The sequence below is a fragment of the Gavia stellata genome, chromosome 13, assembly GCF_030936135.1.
Source record: "Gavia stellata isolate bGavSte3 chromosome 13, bGavSte3.hap2, whole genome shotgun sequence".
Lineage (NCBI taxonomy): Eukaryota > Metazoa > Chordata > Aves > Gaviiformes > Gaviidae > Gavia > Gavia stellata.
This window is the reverse complement of record NC_082606.1, coordinates 15,663,476-15,681,953: the sequence shown is the minus strand read 5'-3', so window position 1 is coordinate 15,681,953 and position 18,478 is coordinate 15,663,476. Positions and strand designations below refer to the sequence as shown.

The following is an 18,478-nucleotide window of genomic DNA, read 5'->3' as shown; positions in this document are numbered from 1 at the left end:
CAGCCAATCTTTTAGACACTTGAAGACTTCTCACACCCTCCCCCAGTAACCTTTCCTCTACAGAACCCGTTCGTTTGGTCCCTCCCTGGAGATGTTGGTTTTCAGACCTTTGATCGTTCTTGCCACTCACCTGGGACTCCCAAATGGCTCACACATTTCTTGAAATATCATGCCAAGCATTCTATTAACATTAGGAAGGCCTTGTCTGTAAGCAGAGTAGAACATTACTTTGCACATCTCACACAGACCACTCTCCTGTTAACTCTTTCCGTTACGAAATGTGTATGAGACCAGTAATTCAGAAGGAAACTCTTGCTAAAACATTGCTGAATGCAATGCTTTATACATTGTCCAGTAAGTGACATTTTGGAGCATCCAAGTTTGCAAAGCTCTTCCTGCAGGGGACAGGAGCTAACAGGAAGCTCAGTTTTAATGGTTATCCTGGCTCCATCCCTCCCCATCTCAGCTGGAGATGTTACCCTTCACTCCGTGCCCTGAACAGGCATTTGTTGTTAAACAGCTGCAGAGATTTGCCCTATGACACTAAGACCCATCCGAATGAAAGGTTGTTTATAAGATACTAAAATGCAGGTGCACCCGTTCCTTTCACTGTAGCTGTGCCTACGCTGGGCAGAACGCTCCAGCTCTCTCGGCTGGTACTCAAGGGCAACTGATGGCAATTCTCAAAATGTCATTTAGCTTCAGGGCATGTCATAAGCAGTTTTACCAGGTACTTACATGTTTACTTCTTCATGTTTTTGCAACTGAAATGGGGATTGTCAATGAGTCAGACGAATCTGGCTGCCACCTTGCTACTGCGAAAGGACAGCAAATAATAGGCAATGTCTCTTTAACAGTATCATCCTTCATAAAATTCAGAGATGGGAGGGAAGATTCCTCCTTCGGCACCTCTTTTCCCCACCTTCTAAGTCACACACAGATACGGTGTCACACTCATCTCAGTTTATTGCTTGTGTTCAAACAGCTGCCCTTATTCCAACTGCTGTATTAGAAACATAGAAAAAAAAGGCACTAAAAGGATTTTCTCCATTTGAGTGTGATTCTACGGCTTCAGTCACATTACATTAAGGTACATGAAATTGCTAGCCTCCAGGTGGGAAGCAGAAGGCAAGTATTGGTGCTTAACATCCAGTAAAGAGAGTTACTCTTGTATGCTCCAACCCATGTCATGTAGAATGGAACAGGTAAGGCTGAGACAGGCTGAAAATTCACTACCCCATCTCCCAGGTTAAGTCTGTACTTGCTAATCCATGCCAGTCCCTACAGGAGAAACATCAAAGCCTAGCCCACAGCTTTGCACAGTGTTTGCCTAGCACAAGGGAAAAACCCACCCTTTTCCTTTGGCAGGGCACAGGGAGGTGTAGCTGGCTAGGGGCCACATCAGTATGTTAACCTATTTCCATTTACCTACAAACTACAAAGGAAACAGAGAAATCAGTTCGCAAACCAGTGAAAGAAGTTATTTTGTATCCAAGAGCTCCCCTGAGAGGAATTAAAAATGCATTTTTTTGCAAGAAGACGAAATTCTGTAGACAAAGGGTGGCCAAACCTCTGCTGCCAGATCATCAAGACCCTTCCTTCCTTACAGGGATTGCTACACACAGGAATAATGATCAGACCTGACTAAGGGAGGGATGGGCCCCACATTGCCAGGAGCTCAAAGGCAAATGGAGTAAAGAAACAAAAAAATTTCATTGTTAGAAAGGAGAGGAAGCCCTTGAAGACAACATATCCCATACATAATGCTCCATTATGGTCTGAACTGCCACTACGCTCTACTTTTAATGGTATTCATTTCCATATTAAAAAGAAGAGCTGCTGCAGGCCACATTTGGTTTTTAAGCACACTTTAATTATCCTGCCCAGCAACCTCTTTTTTCAAACACTTCATTGGTAGGTTAACACTTCAGATTCAAACTGGAAGTAATTCCAAGCCTGACCACAATGACTTAAGGTAAACTGGGGCACTGCCTTACCGTGCCTACTCAATTCTACAGCCTTCTCCTTTTAATAAAGGAGACCAGCACCTTTTAATTTCTGTTTTCAGACAGCATCAGAAATAATAAGAGAGTACCTTGGTCCAGGTTAGAGCAGTCTCTGTTCACATCTCCTGACAGATTAAACAAGGAGCCCTTACACCAGAAAGCAGCAGAACACACAGGCCTAACTCTGGCAAAGAAAAATCATAATTTTATCTCCTATATAACGTGCAAATTTTTCTCAGATGGTGTCAGAACTGGTACTCTGCAAAGTCAGGAACAACAAAGACTGCATGCCATGTAACTGTTAGACAGCTGGACACAGCATTTCTCCTTTAACCTAGATCACACTGCCAGGCAATCATTCCCGGCGAGGTAAGTGATGAGCAATAATGCAGTTGCAGGGCAAACGTAAGGCATTTTCAAATGGTAGAACCCATTCAACCAGTGAGGGAACACACAAGAAATCTTGTGGTCATGAGAGGGAAGGATAGGGAGGACCAGATAGGAAAATCTAAACCACGAATGCCCAAATACAGTAACAAGCTTTTCTGGGATTCTGATGTTATCATGACCAACTCCATTCCCTTCCCTCCGGGAGCTTACACAACTAGAAACACACCCTTGCAGTTTTTCTGACTCAACGAGATCTGAGCCAGGCTTCTCTCCTTAACTGCAGGTTCCAAAGCTCCTTATTATACTGGAGTTTTTCACATAAAATTACAACAGCAAGACAAGCTCCTTATCACAATATGATTAATGGAAAATTGTTGCACTTGGAATCACAGGGGTTTGGGAGTTAAGGTGCGTGTGTAATGGGAAATTTAGTGCTTATGAGTGGTTCCAGATTCACAGCTTTGGAAACCCAGTTCCCTACAAATCCCTACAAATCACAGCATCATCAGCACTCAGACAAGCTTCTCCCCCATGCTGTCCTTCACCAAAATCCTCAGCCATGGCCTGCTGGAGAAGTCAGACTCAGCAGCCAATGGTCCTTGGCTCACATTATTGAAGGAAAAGAAGAAAGTGCTGATTTTCTGGGACATAAGTTGGCACTCACTAGACTACAGATCCAGTGTCACCAGTGCACATTATATGGAGATCATGGGAAGGCCAGATCATACCACTCTTCAGTTACCATCACGCTGCATTCAAACCACTGCCTACAGATAACAGGATCCATCAACCCAAACCCATCAGAACACTCGACTTCAGGCCATTTTAGCTGCAGCTCCTAACTTGCCTGAGCCCACTATAGAAAATCTGACTGTAGGAACCTTTGATTGGTGAATTCCAGCTTTCCAGTGTAAACATGATTAGTTGTGAGTCATATACCTACTACACTTGTCTATGCAGCTATTTCACAACCCTGTATTAAAATATAGGAACATCAATATTTCCTTATCTAGCAGCCATGTTCCAAATCCTGTTTCTGTTTGTGAAATACTACTCTGCGTTCTACCATCTCCACTCCATCAGGGAGTGTGTCATGGCACCAAACTCATCTGCAAAGACACAGGGAAGGGAAAAGGGGAGAATTCACTTATTCAGAGGAGAAAATTAATCTTGAGGTTACTATGAGACATGTTAATTTTGAAAGTGCCATATGGAGGACAAAAACCTATCAGAGGATCAAAGCTGTTGGCTCGCTGCATACTCTGCAGCTCCTTTTACGTCACTGTTTCAGCTTCAGATGTGGGCTTGCTAACGTGAGGATCCCCACCAGGGAGGAGAGGACGCCACAGAAACCAATCACTCCTGGGTTGGTCTTGTAGATCCCTAGCGTATCCAAAGGACCTGAGAGATCACAGAGATTCTTCACCAAGTCCAGCAGCAAAGGAGGATGTCTTTTCAGTATCTGAAACAGCAGGAGGAGAAAACTGCGCAAACCATCACATTTCACACAGTTTAGTTCCTGATTGTGTTTGTCCCAGAAGGACTTCTTTGTCTTTTCTTCCTGTACAGCTTGTTCCAGCCTCCAGGAGATCTCATACCAGTCCCTGGCTAGATTCATCAGGAGTGAGAAGTAGTAACACTTGGTAGCCCAATTCCGCCACTTTGGCTTATCGACATCAGGTTGGAGCCCAATGGTCTTCAACCACAGGACTGCATCACAGACGAAGTAGAGGGCACGGGTCAGGTTGGAGGCTGTAAGGCAGAAGCGAGGAACCACATCTGGCAGCTGTGTAGTTCTCCTGGCTGCTACCAAGGCGTGTACCATATTGCCCAGTCTGAACACTGCAAGAAACCCCAGAGAGGTTAGCATGGCCTGGCCTTTACTGCAGAGACACAGCCCTATGCAGAACAACTCAGCATGTCACTGTCCACACGTACTTTTAAAAAACTTAGTGGGCTTTGGGTGTTTGTATGCTTAAGCATTTCCTTCTCACAGTGTGAGAAGCTAGTATTAGCGAGGAAAGGGATGTAAACATCTCAGTTCTGTCCTGCACCAGCCCAGGACCCACACACAAATTTTGCCAATAGCCAGTACTTGCAGCCTTCTCCTGCCACTCTGTTCTCAGTGCCTGGGTGCCCTCTGGACCAATATCACCAGCTGCTCTGAAAGAGTCAGTGTCAGGGAAACAGTAACACAAACAGCCTCGAATTTCAGCTGTACGCTGCACTGGATTTCACCTAACTCTGTGGACAGGAGATGTTACTGCACTAACCCCATTGCAACCATGAGCTACAACTTTCCTAAGCTTCTGTGAAAGCTGGTGATTCACATGCTGAGCACACTGATACCCAAGTCCCTCCTCAGCCATGAATTTGTCAGAGGTACACATAGTTCCCTGCAAACAGGAACAGTATATTCCATTTCAAGCTATAATATATGGCAGGCCTGATTTCATCTGCTGCACAGCTTAGATTTTGTCCCGTGAATGTTAATACAGTATTATGCAAAATACTTTTGATAACCTGCTGCACTGTCACAGTGACAGATGTTGGCAGCACCCAAGCTTAGGGGAACTGAATTTAGTCCTGAATTTAGGCCTGACATCTATTAGCAATTTGTTTAGCAGAAGCAAGAGAATTATGGCTATGCTGATAAATCAGCTGGCCTCTCTGCTAGAAATTACCATACTCTGGAGCTAACTGGAATAATAAAACAAATCCATGGTAACACATTAAATTAGAATATTTGCCTCACATATTGAAGTTGTTCCAGGATTGAGCAATTGATAAGTAGGTGTAAGATCAGCCTGACAGCAAGCAATACAATCACAGCAACAGCATAACCATAATGGATGCAGTTGTGACAGAGAATGAAGTGATGCAAATGGTTAAACTATAAGAAAAGTATGGAAGGGTATATGATTTAGCGGAGTATAAATGCTAAAGAAAATTAATATGCGAAGTAGGATATAAAAAGCCATACTGAAGGATGGTCCTTCAGAGGTGATTTTATTGGGATGATTATCTTTAACGTTAGGCCGTTTCAACCCATTAGCTGGAAGGACTAATGAGAGCGCAGTAAGCCAGCCTTGTGTCGTAACTCTGTGGTCTGTCCTTGAACAGAGATGACAGCTTGATCTCTGCAGGAACAGGTGACTGTTAACTTATTTCTCTAGTTCTCCCAGCGATAATTCAGATTGCCTGGCCGGAGAGGAGGCTGAGGAAGTAACAAATGTCTATTTGGCCCTATCTAGCCTGGCAAGCCAAGACAGGGATAAGGTCTATTGACAATTTTGCGAATATACTAAAAAAGGTTTTGTGGCTCAAGTTAACTACAGAAAATGCAAGGCCAGGAGCTGTTTTGCTGGAAGGCGCAAGTGAAGAAGGACTTATCCCTCTAGACACCAGGTACTTACTTTTCCGGCCAGAGCTCATGCTAGATTCCAACTGCTTGAGTTTCATTACCAGCTTCTCTTTATCAGCCTTACGCTCTATTAAATAGCTAAGCAACATGCATGTGTACTGAGTGGCTCTGGAATGGAAAAAACGAGGAAAACGGTACACAGGTGAAACACAGGCAATTCCCAGGAATGGCAGCAGCGGGGCAGCGCTTATTTTCGAGCTTCAGGGGGCCCCTCTCGCCCCCTCGCAGTGCCAGGGCCGGCTGTATCCAGGGGAAGGGGGACAAGCGCAGGTGGGGCGGCTGAGGACAGGCAAAGCGGTGAGGCGCGAGGGATCCGCAGGGCGGGAGAGGGCTGGTGCCCGCCCGGGGCCTGCTGCTCGCCCGGCGGGACCGGGCGGCTCTCCCGCCTGAGACGCGGGGGCCCTAAAGCGGCTGGGGGCTGCGTGAGGGGCCTGCTGAGGGCCCCATCACCCGGAGGGGCAGTGGGGATGCTCCGCCCCACGGCGCCGCCGGGCCCACGGGGGTCCCCGAAGAGCCGGCACCGAGGGGCCGCTGCCGAGCGGGCTGAGCCCCTAGCCCGGCACGGGGAGGGCCGCCTGGCCCCGCCGCCGGCTCCGCACTCACCGGAAGAGCTGGTCGCGGCCCTGGCTGCGGTTAGTGAAGTCCACGAAGCCCTCCATGGCGGCGGCGGCGGCGGCGCGGCAGCCGCGGGAGGTGTGCGAGGGCCGCGGCCGCTCCGCCCTGCTCCGCCCGGGCCCCGCCCCGCCGGGGGAACCCTCCGCTCCGGTGCGCGTTCCCGGCCGGGCCGCGCCGCGCCGCGCCGTTGCCACGGCGACCATCAACTGCGGGGCAGGTGTCCCCGCTAAAGGCTCCCCCGGCCGCGGCTGCCCGGTAACCGCCGCCAGCGGTTGCGGCGGTTCCCCTCGGGCGGGCTGGAGAGGAGCGGCCCGGCCCGGCCCGGCCCGGCCCCTCGGCTCCCGCTCCGAGGTTAGGCCGCTGCGTGGGGTGACGGCGGTGGAGCTGGGCCCGCCGTGAGCCGGGCTTTGACGGGAGCTGCCCCGGCCCCGGCTCTGAGGGGGAAGCTCAGGAACACCCGGTGTCTTGGAAATGCCGTTTGTAACTTCCAGTGAAATAACTTGCTTTCCTAATTCATTGTTGGGGTTTTATCCCGGCCGAATAAGGCTTTTAATGAAGAACGAGTTAATATTTTGAATGCTTTGTCATAATTCTTATACGAACTCGTGCCAAAGATTTTACACTCCCTTTTTCTGTAGGCAGCCTACAGAGACCTGTGTGGCTGATACTCCCAGAGCAGGACAAAAGCCCTGAGTAACAGTGGCAATGCAGCAAGTAGAAATGAGCTATATAGAACAGGATTGCTCTGGCTATCTCTACTGAAAGGAACCCCCCCTTCCCTCTTAGAGATCATTAATCATCTTTTTCTTTTCCCCCATTACCTCATGAAAGTAGATATTGCACAATTCTTCGTTCTTCTGCATCTATTGTGATTCCGGCATCTGTGGTGTGTTTTGTATCTGGAAGGGCAGAACCATGGCTGTGTATATCCGGAAGCATCCCCTGGAGATTCCTCCACCATCTGAAAAGGACTGGCTAAAGGATGACGAGGAAGATTTCTTCCTGCAGGATCCCGATCGAAAGCGTGATGCGTTGCCTCAGCCCTTCAGGATGATCAACAAATTGGTGATGCTGGTTGTTGAGAATGCTATGGAAATCATTGAAACAAGGGAAATGCTCCGGGAAGCGCAAAAACTGAAGGTCCAGCCCACAAAATGCTTTCCTACGGCTGAATTCCAGGTACAGAGCCCCTCACAGCAGAGATAGCATTAATCACCGTCGCAGTTTTTCTAGAGAATATCCATTCAGTTGATTTTACATTCTTCTGTTCATCACCTTCTTCAGAATCCACCACCATCTCACTGATTCACTTCAAAAGGCTGCAGCTTCTAAGCCTGTCTGACAGGTTCTGCTTCCTACCCATCTATCACACCTCTCTGAAAAGAGAGAAGCAGATATTAAACAGCACTAAATTCACCTTCTGCTTCTCAGGCTGGCTCCGCCCTTGTTTGCCGAGGAGAAGGTAATTAGTCAGTAGCACATAAATGGGCAGACTCAGCTCCGTGTTATGGTGAATACCCTAATGGGAGCACTGTGAGCAGAAGGGCAGCGCTGCCTTCCCCATCGTTACATGGAGGTATCCAGGAGGATGTGCTGGTGTCCGCCAGTGCTGTGCGATTGCCTGGAGGAGTTCAGCATCCCGTCGCGGCTCTGCGTTAGCGGTGGGAGAGCTGAGTTCTTGGCCTTTAAAGCCCCTTCTGTTTATTGGAAGGGGAAAGGTGGGAGCAAACTTTCTCATTCCCAAAACAGAACAATCCTGTGACAGACATGAGACCCCATCCCCTGCTCTTCTGATGAAAGCTAATGCAAAAATTTTTCCCTTGTAGAATAAAACAGCCTTTTCTGTTGGCGTGTATCGTTAGTATGGCTGATGTATCCTCCGCTGGGGAAGCAGTTGGGTACACTCATCTTTTCCCTTTCTTGGTAGGTAACTGGAAGAGCCAATTGCTTTGCAGTGTCTGGAAAATACATCTTTGTTGGTCTGTCCATGGGTCTGGCTGCCTTCAAGGTGTCTGACTGTAAGGAGGTCTGTTCTTGGGATGCAGTCAAGACGGAGATTTGTGCCATCCACGCCTTGGATTTGGGGAATGAGTGCCATGTCCTGCTTGCTGTGGATGAAATGGGTGAGTATGGCAAGGATTTCCTTGACCTAGCAGGGGGCAGGGGATGGCTATGCTCTGGAGCTGAAGAGTTGGCAGCTGCATTATGGAAGAATGCTAAATCAGGAGGAACACTAGAATCGTTGACAGGTTCCCTAGAAAGCCCTGTAAAGAGGGCGTTAGATAACAGGTTGTAGGGTGACAGAGTGGCCCTAGGGCCTTGTGATTAGTAGAGGGTGTGGGTTTGGTGTCCTCTCTGGAGCAGCAGAGGCAGGTGTAGAGCTGAGAGTGAAGTGCAGTAAATTTTAGGAATACCTTGGACCACACAGAAAGCACCATTGCTAGGTATGACCTCCTGGCTGTGCTTTGTTTCAGCACCTGTAATTGCACAGCCCTGTGGTAAATAGGTTAGTTTGTTGATTCATCTGAAACCTATCAATTCTGGTGAAGATACTTTTCAAACTGGCTTATCCATCTGTGTACAATCGAGTGTTTGCTGGTGCTGGCATAAGGAAGCCAGCAAAAGTTTAGTGCTGGAAGCAGTGGGATATTCTTCCTTGAGCCCAGGAAAAAATGTAGTCCTGTTCACTCTCCTGCATATGTTGTAACAGCCATCTCCCAAGAGCATGGCTACCATCCATTCACTTTTCTCCTCCTCCTCCTGTTACTTTTGTATTTTTATTCCAGGGCTCGTCTGGCTCTTCTGCTTTCAGAAGGAAAGCTTCCTACTCATTAAAATCCTAAATGAAGTGGTAAGTATTGAGTTAATTCCATAGACACTGGGCACAGGCTGGTAAGTAATCAATCATGAGGAGTACTAATTACCCTCAGCAATTTCTACCATGGGCAGCAGCATTCCAAGAGTGCTGCCCAATATTTATTCTTGTTCTTCCAACAGTCTGTCTGGCTTTCACCCTGTTGAGAACTGTGTAAGGCCATGGAGCTCTGAATCGGTGACCTTGCTTTGATGCCAGCCTGTTTTTCTTTGGCAGGAGGATATCAGCAAGCAAAGTACTTGTGTGGAGGTGGTCCTGTCCCCGGGAGGAGATTACGCAGGAGTCCTGCTGCAAGGCAAGTGCAGGAACACAGTGTGTTGAGTGATGGCACTTGTGTTCTAGCAGAAGGGCCAGCAGCAATGCTTTTAAAATGCTCCAAGTGTTCTGGGTTCCCAGGGATCCTGTTCCTAACCCTCCCAGTACCTCCTCCAGCTTAGAGAGCTGCTCCTGACACTCTTGGTCCTCTCCAAAAGACCTGGTATGGATCAGTGCTGATCCCAAAAGTGAGCCGTCTGGAACTGGTCAGAGCAGTTCCGAGCTCCCAAAAGGCTCAATGAAAGCAAATTTCCCTCTCCAGAAGTACCAAACTCAGTTCTTCCTCTGGTTTGCTATGGCTCACTTTTACATTGGAAAGATCTAGACCTGAAGAATTTTCTCTGCAGACATAAGCCAGACAGCATAGAGAAAGTCTCTAAAACCACTACAGCAAACCGCTTGCTGCAACAATCTTCTGTTTCATGGCAGCTGCCTTTGTCAACACATTTGCTGCTAGCAGGTTTTCTGGACCCATGTTTGGTGGAATCTGCCTGGACATATGCTGAGAATGAGATATGTAGCATCCACGGAGAACCAGTGTGAGACCACGTTTCACTTTCTACCTTACCTCAGAGGCTACAGGTCAAATTCTTTGACTGAGTCACTTCATGGAATTTCTTCGGTGGATGTGGGACCTCGAGGACTTGAGCTGGAGGCTGAGATGTCAGTCTCAGTCAAGCATGTCAAGCCTTAAGTGGGAGGAGAGGTGGGCTGCATGGAGTTCACAGGGATTTTATATTTAAAAAAATATCCAAATCTTGTTTTAAGGATATAAGATTATAGAGGCTGCTTGCTTGAAAGACCTTTTCTCTTAATTTCCAATTGCTCAACTTGTTTTCCCAATGCAGACAGCACAAAGGCTTGGCTGGATATCTACCGATTGCCTAAGGATTCCTGGCTGAAGGAGATGGAAAAGAACCCAGGAGCTGCAGCAGGGCTGGCTTGCAGGGAGAGGAGGTCAAGTTGGACATCTGCGGTACAAAACAGTTCCATCTCCCACTGTGCTATTTTTTTCTTACACCCTTTTGCCTACAGGTCTTTCCCCAAGCCTTGCTCCTGCAGACAGTGACAGCAAGATACAGGCTGAACAAGTCTGTCGGCCCAGAGGGACGGAGTATATGTCTCTGCAGCTGCTACAGCGGCCCATCCCACATTTCACAAGGCCTTTTTGTTATTGGGACATGTTTACTCTCCCAAGACAGGCTTTCTAATGAGGTTCCCTTGGTCCCAGGGCTAACATTCCTGCTGCCCCTCCCTGAAACTGGCAGCTCCTTTCCCAGCAGTATTGCCCCATCTGAGGAGGCCCTACGTAAGGGTATTCCCACAGGACTTCTCCCTTATGTTACTGGGGGAAGGTGAAGGAGTGGGAACTGGGCCTGATACCTCCACTTGGGAGTCTGGTCCTGAACCAGTGTTCGTGTTTTAGACTATGTACAAGAAGAGCCTGGTGGGGTCACGGCTGAACCCACCTGAGCAGGGCAGGGTCTCTGCCTGTTTGCACTAACCACTGCCACCTCTGGTTCTTTGACAGAAAAGTCTGGAGCTGCATGGAAACGGTTCTGCAGAGATGGTAACTGGCCTCAATGGGGAATTTTAATTGCTGAGTCAGTGCTTAATCCTCTCCTGCATCATTTTCACCCTGTTAGATTTCACCTCTCAACACGTAGGCACCTTCTGCCCAGCACCTCCAGCTAACCCTCTGTGATACCTGCCTGATAACCCTTCCCTCCTCCTTCAGTAGATGCTTTCCTGGCCGTTTAACAGGGAGCTGCTTCTCAGCCCTGTCTTCAGGGCAAACATCCCCCTTAACTTGGCCAAGCCAAAAGCAAACACCCAGGCATTCCCTCTTTGCTGATTCCATGTAAACTACCCAAGTTCCTGTCTCTTCCTTCTCAGACACGGTTGATTATTTAGCCATATCTTTTCTATTTGCCAAGTGTCAATGTGTGTGGGTGGGGTGGTGGTGGTGGGGACACACCGGTGCTAGTCCCCTGTTAGGATTTTCCATTCCCAGCCAAGCACATATGTGACCTCCTCCAGTCTTGGGCTCTCTGAAGTAAAATCTGGTTCTTGTATTCAGCAGCACTCTGCAACCTTTAGTCATGTTTCTTTTTTTTTTTCTTTGCTGCACCCCACCCAGGCCTACGGTGCAACAAGAGTAATTCAGAGAGATGAGTACAATCAGAAGTGGAGATTATTTACGGCACAAAGGCAGGAGGTGTCTGGGCAAGACATCCTTTGTAATGTTGTTGATAAAGTAGTGACCTCCTTCAAGCTGTTGTGTTTTGGCCTGAAGAATGAGCCTAAAACCAGTATCTCCTAGCAGCGTCAACCAAGCTTTGCACGCACTTCCTTTAGGAAGCATTTGATTCCCATGAACAGGTGAAAACTTAGCAGAGTAGGGCACAACAGAGTTCTCAGGCTGACATTGTTCTTTTGCAGGAGTCTCCTGTGTCTGCAAACAAAGCTGATGCAAAGCTGAGTCTCCCGGTGCTGCTGCTGAAAATTAAGCCACCCAAACCAATTACAGGTCAGGACTGATTTTGTACTTGCAAACTGCAGCCTCCTTCAGGTGGCATAGGAATCATGGCCCTTATGAGTACAGAACGGGTCAGAAAGTTTCAGTAATGTGCTCCGTGGTCCCTTCCTGACCTGTCTTTGTAGTTACATGTAATCCTGTAGTGGGAATTGCTTCTTACCTGACCATCTCGTGTGTCACCTTTTGTTAGCACAAAATACTTCTGTGTGTCTCGAAATGGGTGTCATATACCCTCAGCTTCATTGTCACCAGAGAGGGAGGAGGTTGTTTCCTAGATCCTAGTAACCTGATAGCACCCCTAGTTCACCACTCTGAGGCCTGGATTCATAGCAAAATGCGGAGAATGGGGAGGGAGCAGACCTTATTCTGGGACACTGTCAGGGAGAATGCCACAAAAAGGCAAGGTGAGCTGGGTCCTCACATGACTTGCCCTAGTCCCTGCCTTCAAATACTGGAAAATGGGCTAGTGATATGGAAAGTCCTACAGAATATATTCTTGATGTTTAAATACTTCTACCAGGAAGATGCAGTGTGTCCCTCTTCAAGATAATGCCACCCTGAAGGTGGGATGGTCAAAGTGCCTCTGAGCACTCGGTGGTGTCTGCTTCTCTAGGGGTCTGCCTTTTCCCTTTGTGTTCCCAATCCAGGCAGTAGTTTTAAAAGCCCTTTGGATGCCCTGAAGAAAGTGGATGATGGCAGCATGCTTGGCTTGGGGTACAATCACTTAATCAAGGACTCCCAGTGGGAGCAGCAGGAAGCAATTTTCCGCAGCACTTACCGGGAGTATCTGGAGGCTGAGGGTGAGGGAGAGAGCAAGGAGAAGATCCCCAGGTGAGTGGGAGCACCAACCAGGATTTCAGTCCATGAGACTTCAACACTTTTCAAGTGTAGATGGAAGCCTCTGTCTTAGCTTTGCCTTCTTCATCCCAAGGGTTCAGGGCAGGGGGCTAGAGCCATTCCAGGTCTTGTTGCAGTGCTGCCTACTTATCAAGGCCTTTCTTTTACATAAATTTCTTACTTCCTTTTTTCAGACATGCTACTTTTCATTTCCTCCTGCCTAGCCGGATCCTACAGGTGGGACCTGAAATGAAAGTACAGCCAGGTAATCCAAATGGGCAAAAAGATGTTAAACTACGAAGCACGTCGTTGCATGATATTGAGCTCCAGTTAGAGCTCAATGGCTCTGGCTTGGTTTCACTGTATAAATTCCATCTCCAAGGACGTAAGCCTGGATAAAAATGTCAGCCCTAAGACTGAATAAATCAGTCACCAGCATGGAGTCAAACAAACTTAGCTCCATGGTTAAAAAAAACCCACACAAAACCCCCCCAAACCACCAAAAAAGATGAGGGGTCATACAGGCAAGGTAAAAATAACAGACAAGGGGAGAGATTGTTGTAGTTTCGTTTATGTGTGAGCAGAGTTTCTATAAGTACCGTCAGGGAAACCGTGAGAGCTCTCATGAGAGGTCTCTAATGGTGTTTTGGTGTCCTGGATTGTTCTTTTCTGTCTCCAGTCTCCTTCTCTCTTTTATTGTCCCCTTCTCTGTACCAGATGTTCCAGCTGGCATCAGTGTGCACTGGGATGGAAGCCACAATCTCTGCTTGTACTTGCTTAACTGTCCACTCAAGGAGAAAGTGGGTAAGGAAGTCTTGCTTTCTCTAGCAGAGCACTCTGTGGGGGTGGGGAGTGGGAGTATTCAGTGGCTGTAATTCGGACAGATCTTCATAATTCAGGGAAATGAGGAATGGGGAGAAGAGCTGCCCCATATCTTGCGGGTTAGGCTGGATTGTAGGGCTCCATGTTGCAAAGGCTGGCAGTATTTTTAGTGAAGCCACTGTGGCAGCAGATCCCAGAATGGTGCGTGTTTTATTGGGAAACTGGAAGCTGGTACCATGAGGGAGAATGCTCTGTACCTTCTTAGAGTTATCTCTCTTCATGTCCTTCTGTTTAGATTCTGATCCAAAACCTGATGCTGTGTGGCCATGTGCAGCTCCAATTGCATGCTCGGCTGTCAGCTCCTGCTCCAGGTACCTGGCACTGGCATGTGAAGATGCAACAATAACTATTTGGGATAAACACCTAGGTGAGCTTGCCCTTTGGGACTGTGTATTGGGATCACAGGGGATAAATTGCTCCCTTCCCTAGGAGTTTGAGGCTCTGGCTTGGTGTGAACAGTGGTCTGGCAGTGAGTTTACAAGTAAATCTGAAAATAGTTTGGATTCGCTTGTTCATGGGATGCTTGGCCAGAAGTCGGCGATGCAGTGTCACTGCCCTAGCTCTGACAGAGCCATTCCCATCCACAGCAGTGCAGGGGCTGTGAACGGCTGCAGTGAGGACTGATGACTGATCCCGATGCAGGGATTCTCCTGGTTGTTGAACAATTGGTTGAACAATTCACCAGGATTGTTCTGGTGGCTGCTGCCCCTGCGCAGGCCACAGTCCAAGCTAAGCCTTCCTTGGATAAATTTCCCAGTTCCTTTTTCTTCCTAAACAGCTGTCCTTTTCTTTTCTTTCCCTGCTTCCCCAGGATACCCACTGTCTGTCACTGCCATTCTAGAGCAACGACTCATCCGTAGTATCCACTTCCTGCGGAGTTCTGCAGCTGCCAGTGATGAGACACCTTGTCCTGGTACAGATCCTGCCTGTCCCATTGTGCAGCTTCTAGTGCTATGTACAGACAGCTCTTTCTATTTGGTGAAAGCACCTAGGGCTGGGAAGTCCAGCGTCACGCTCCTGGCAGACAGGTGAGGTAGACTCTGATAGACCTCACTCCAGCCAAAGAAACCATGTTGTATAGTGGTCAGGTTCAGCAGGGAGCCCCAGATTTCTGTGGAGTAGAGAACTTTCTACTGCCTTTATCCAGATAGCTCTGCCATGCAGCAAATGTGGTTTTGCTAGGAGTCAGTTCCAGTGCTAAAATCCAATGGTTATTCCAGAATTAGGGGTGTTTCTGGGTTCTTCTATGCACCAGAACACAAGTGCTTATAGGTCTGCTCCAGGGCTGACATTCAACTAGCTGGGTCTCTGCCAGGTACCCAGGGGAATTTTTTCTTCTCTCTTCTGCCTTTGCCAGAATAACTTCCCCCTAGAAGTCAGAATAAGCATTTCTTGCCATCTTTCTATCAATTTTATGTTCACCTGTACCCTTGGTTTGAGGAGAAGGGTCAACTTTGGGGAAGCTGCTGCTCTGAGGGCTATGGTTTCATGCCTCCATGGGAGGCAGGGGATTTGTATCTCCAACATAGTTCCTAGGCAGGTTTGCACAGGGATGGGCCTTTGGAATTCCTGCATAGGAGAAGGCAGGCTTTGTCTCCATAGGGAAGGGGCTTGGCTGGAACTTTTATGCCAGCCCGTGTGCCACAAACTGCCATTGTCATTATCACAACTTCTCAGTATGTACCAGGTACATGAAACAGTGGCATAAGCCTGCGTCTGTTTTACAGGCCTGAAGATCCAAATCTTGCTGTCAGTGCAGTGGTGCCTATCCTGGCATTCCCCAGTGCAGTGAGTATTACTGCCAGCTCTCTTAAGAACTGGGTGAGAACACAGGTCCATCTGGCCTAGGATCCTGTTTCCAGTAATGGCTGTAACTGGGTGCCTAGAAGATAAAGAACATGGCAATCAGATATGGTACTGCCCTCACATCCTTTCCCAAGCTCCAACTATTTTTAGCATGGGGACTTCCTGCACCAGTAACACATCTGTATGTAGCTGGTAACTCTCCAAGGGCTTCTCTTCTACAATCTTAGTATCGCCTTGCACCCCTGTCCTCTAATTGACCACTGAGATGGGAGGCGCTGGAAGCCCTCTGCACATGGCAGGTCCAACTGCAAAAATGAGAGGGTTCAGCCACGAAGCTTTAGGCATCAGGGTCAAATATGAGAGGGCAGCATGGTGAGGAGAAGTTACAAGCATGAGTCTAGCCAGACCTTTCAAGTGGCCTCAGAAAGTTTTCAGTCATGGGGAGAAAAGGACTAAAAGCCATTCGCCAGAGCCAGCCATGCAGAAGGCTGGATCTAGTTCATTTCTAACCTGCTCTGCTGCCCTTTTCCAGTCTCAACCTGCAGCAATTCCAGTCCAAGTTCCCTGCACGGCTTGTTCTTGATCTGCTGTGGTCCTATGACTACTGGGCAGGCAAAGAAAACAGCATCATAGTTGGGGATGTGAATTCCTGAATGTCATCCCATGTCCTCTCCAGGAAATACTTTTCATTTCTTTTACATCTGTTTCTAAGTGTCAACTTGCTGTTTCAGGCCCTGGTCTTCTCCTGGGATGGTACAGTGTCCCTGATGAACACTGCCACATCGCAGATTATTTACTGCTTCAGTACTCCACCTTCTCATGCTGTAGCATCCCCCTGGCAGCCAGTGTTCATAGTGGATAGTGTGAATTGGTGCTTGCTGCTTCGAGGTGGGTAGCACCTTGGAGTGGTCTTAGATACATGGTCACTGTGTGCATTCAGCTGTGCACTGATCCTTGATAGTTCTTATTGGATGACTCCTGATGCAATAGCTCACTGTTCTTGTTTCTGTCTAGGAGATAAGCAGCAGCAGGCAGATGCATTGGGACAGAGCAAAGCCAGTCACAGCACTATCTTCCTTTTTGACTTCAACTCCTACTCACTGAAGGAGGCTTTCCCAAAGGAACCAGATTTGCCTCTCAAATCGTTGTGGAACCTGCCGTGGATTGAGAGATGTAACATTTTCTTACGTGATAGGTAAGGTTCTCCTTCTGCCTGATAGGTAAGTGCACCTGCATTATTGTAAGCTGTGGTGTTGCTCAGGTCCATGCAAGGTCTTACCCTGGAGCTTCTGGGTTCTTCTGTTTGCTGTGACAGATTTATATCTGGGTAATGTTGATGTTCAGGTAGCTGGATTCCTGACAGCCACCCAGAACCTTTCCTCCTCTCCCTTCTGTCCTTCCTAGAACAACTTAATAGCTGTAAGTCAGGATGCCTGGGGCAGGCTTGTCATTCAAGGTAGAGAGGGCTTGCTAGTTCTAATGTGCTTTTATGCAACACTGGTTGTGCAAGCTCGTCAGGGAATATGTTTCTCACTTAAATGTCTGCGTCTTCCTTTTGACCCCATAGCCAGGCAGAGCTGGGATCTCTTTGTACCTTGCTCCTCCCCTCCATTCCCAGGGTCATTTGATGTTTGAGCAGATTTGTGTTGGGGATTTCTCGGTTTGGGAAGGTCCCCAGCACCCTCAGGCCGAGGTTGTGTTCAGAGCGCAGCTGATGCATTGAGTCCATGGCGTCACTAGATGGCAGTGTGACATCTCTTATTGGGTGACCTTGTCCTTGAATTACTTCTTTTGGGAACTTGGAGCCGGATCCGTGACGACGATATTCTGTTTGTTCTTTTCACTATGCCTTAATTCTCCAATTTGAAATGGAACAGGTGGGTGCACGTATGACCTTACAGGACATATGACCATGTAGCCTTCCCTAATTCCTTGTCTCCAGGGTGAGTCCTGTGGTGTTGTCTGGCTAGTGAAGTGCAGAAAAGTTTCGTCCTATGCTACCAGCTACCAGTTCTGTCCCTCCTTCTCATAAAGCTGGAGAGGAGACTCTTGTCTGCCTTATACCAGAGAAACTGGGGAGACATCACTTCCAGGGATATCTTGCTCCCTGGGTACTGAGAGCTGAAGCCAGAGCAGAGCAAATACAACTGCAGTGAGACCTGTGTCTACAGAGGCTAATAGGCAAAGAGAAATATGGAGGTCATTGCTGTCAAGAGCAGTAAACTTGAGTGCTCTCTGGCATGAGGGAATCACTGAGGTTTTTTGGACACAAGAAGCCTGAACTGTTTAATTTGTAGAGAGCCCCAGGGACCCTTGGGGGAACCAGGCTAAGGTTGTCTGAGCACCAGGGGAATGGCAGGGACTGTTTTAACCACCCTTTTTTTCCCTCATTAGGCAGCAGAGCCTGCTGGGACTCAGGGATCAGTTGCCTGAGTATTGGAGTCAGCTGCAGGCACAAGCAGCTGCCATGGACAAGGAGAGACAGAACATGAAGGGACAGAAGCAGCCAGTCAGCCTTGCATCCTGAGGGCCAGGCTCTGCAATATCACAATCCTGCAGACCCAAGATCCAGATCATATCCATGATATTTTGACAGTGACTCTGTTCAAATCTATCCTGATGCTTTCCAGCCTGGGGCAATTTGTAATCTGAAATAGCTGCTTGCCTGCCACTGCTCAGCCACAAAGATCTGAGCCCTGCCTCTCTCCTTACCTAGCCCTCAGCCTGTTCCAGCAGGGTTCAGCCCCTTCTCATCAGAGACAAACACTGCTGATGGAAGAGTCTTGAGG

The 18,478-nt window shown here is 48.2% G+C and overlaps 2 protein-coding genes across 3 annotated transcripts; one reads left to right on the top strand and one right to left on the bottom strand.

Moving 5' to 3' along the window:
* Nucleotides 1-3,512: 3,512 nt before the first annotated feature.
* PEX11A (peroxisomal biogenesis factor 11 alpha) lies at nucleotides 3,513-6,494 on the bottom strand. 2 transcript variants are annotated; one of them, XM_059824068.1, is made up of 3 exons: nucleotides 6,424-6,494; nucleotides 5,813-5,928; nucleotides 3,513-4,238 (listed from the first exon to the last, which is right to left on the bottom strand). In XM_059824068.1, the coding sequence occupies exons 1-3, from the start codon at nucleotides 6,477-6,479 to the stop codon at nucleotides 3,676-3,678; spliced, it is 735 nt and encodes a 244-aa protein (XP_059680051.1). In that variant the 5' UTR covers nucleotides 6,480-6,494; the 3' UTR covers nucleotides 3,513-3,675. The 2 variants fall into 2 exon arrangements, with proteins under 2 accessions (XP_059680051.1, XP_059680050.1); XM_059824067.1 differs by having other exon boundaries at nucleotides 3,513-4,148; nucleotides 6,424-6,479.
* An 856-nt stretch (nucleotides 6,495-7,350) lies between these two features.
* On the top strand, nucleotides 7,351-18,216 carry WDR93 (WD repeat domain 93). Its single transcript, XM_009810981.2, has 15 exons — nucleotides 7,351-7,614; nucleotides 8,363-8,558; nucleotides 9,222-9,286; nucleotides 9,527-9,605; nucleotides 10,474-10,601; nucleotides 12,068-12,155; nucleotides 12,812-12,995; nucleotides 13,196-13,266; nucleotides 13,719-13,805; nucleotides 14,119-14,250; nucleotides 14,695-14,911; nucleotides 15,611-15,671; nucleotides 16,421-16,577; nucleotides 16,704-16,884; nucleotides 18,084-18,216. The coding sequence occupies exons 1-15, from the start codon at nucleotides 7,351-7,353 to the stop codon at nucleotides 18,214-18,216; spliced, it is 2,043 nt and encodes a 680-aa protein (XP_009809283.2).
* The last annotated feature ends 262 nt before the right edge of the window (nucleotides 18,217-18,478 follow it).

What these genes read in the sequence shown, in the direction of transcription:
- PEX11A (XM_059824068.1), bottom strand. Translation starts at nt 6,479, where the DNA reads ATGGAGGGCTTCGTGGACTTCACTAACCGCAGCCAGGGCCGCGACCAG. An exon ending in GGCCGCGACCAGCTCTTCCG is followed by an intron (nt 5,929 to 6,423) that starts GTGAGTGCGGAG and finishes TTTCCATTCCAG; the next exon opens with AGCCACTCAGTACACATGCA. An exon ending in CATGAGCTCTGGCCGGAAAA is followed by an intron (nt 4,239 to 5,812) that starts GTAAGTACCTGG and finishes GGTTTCTTGCAG; the next exon opens with TGTTCAGACTGGGCAATATG.
- WDR93 (XM_009810981.2), top strand. Translation starts at nt 7,351, where the DNA reads ATGGCTGTGTATATCCGGAAGCATCCCCTGGAGATTCCTCCACCATCT. An exon ending in TTCCTACGGCTGAATTCCAG is followed by an intron (nt 7,615 to 8,362) that starts GTACAGAGCCCC and finishes CTTTCTTGGTAG; the next exon opens with GTAACTGGAAGAGCCAATTG. An exon ending in GTCACGCTCCTGGCAGACAG is followed by an intron (nt 14,912 to 15,610) that starts GTGAGGTAGACT and finishes TCTGTTTTACAG; the next exon opens with GCCTGAAGATCCAAATCTTG.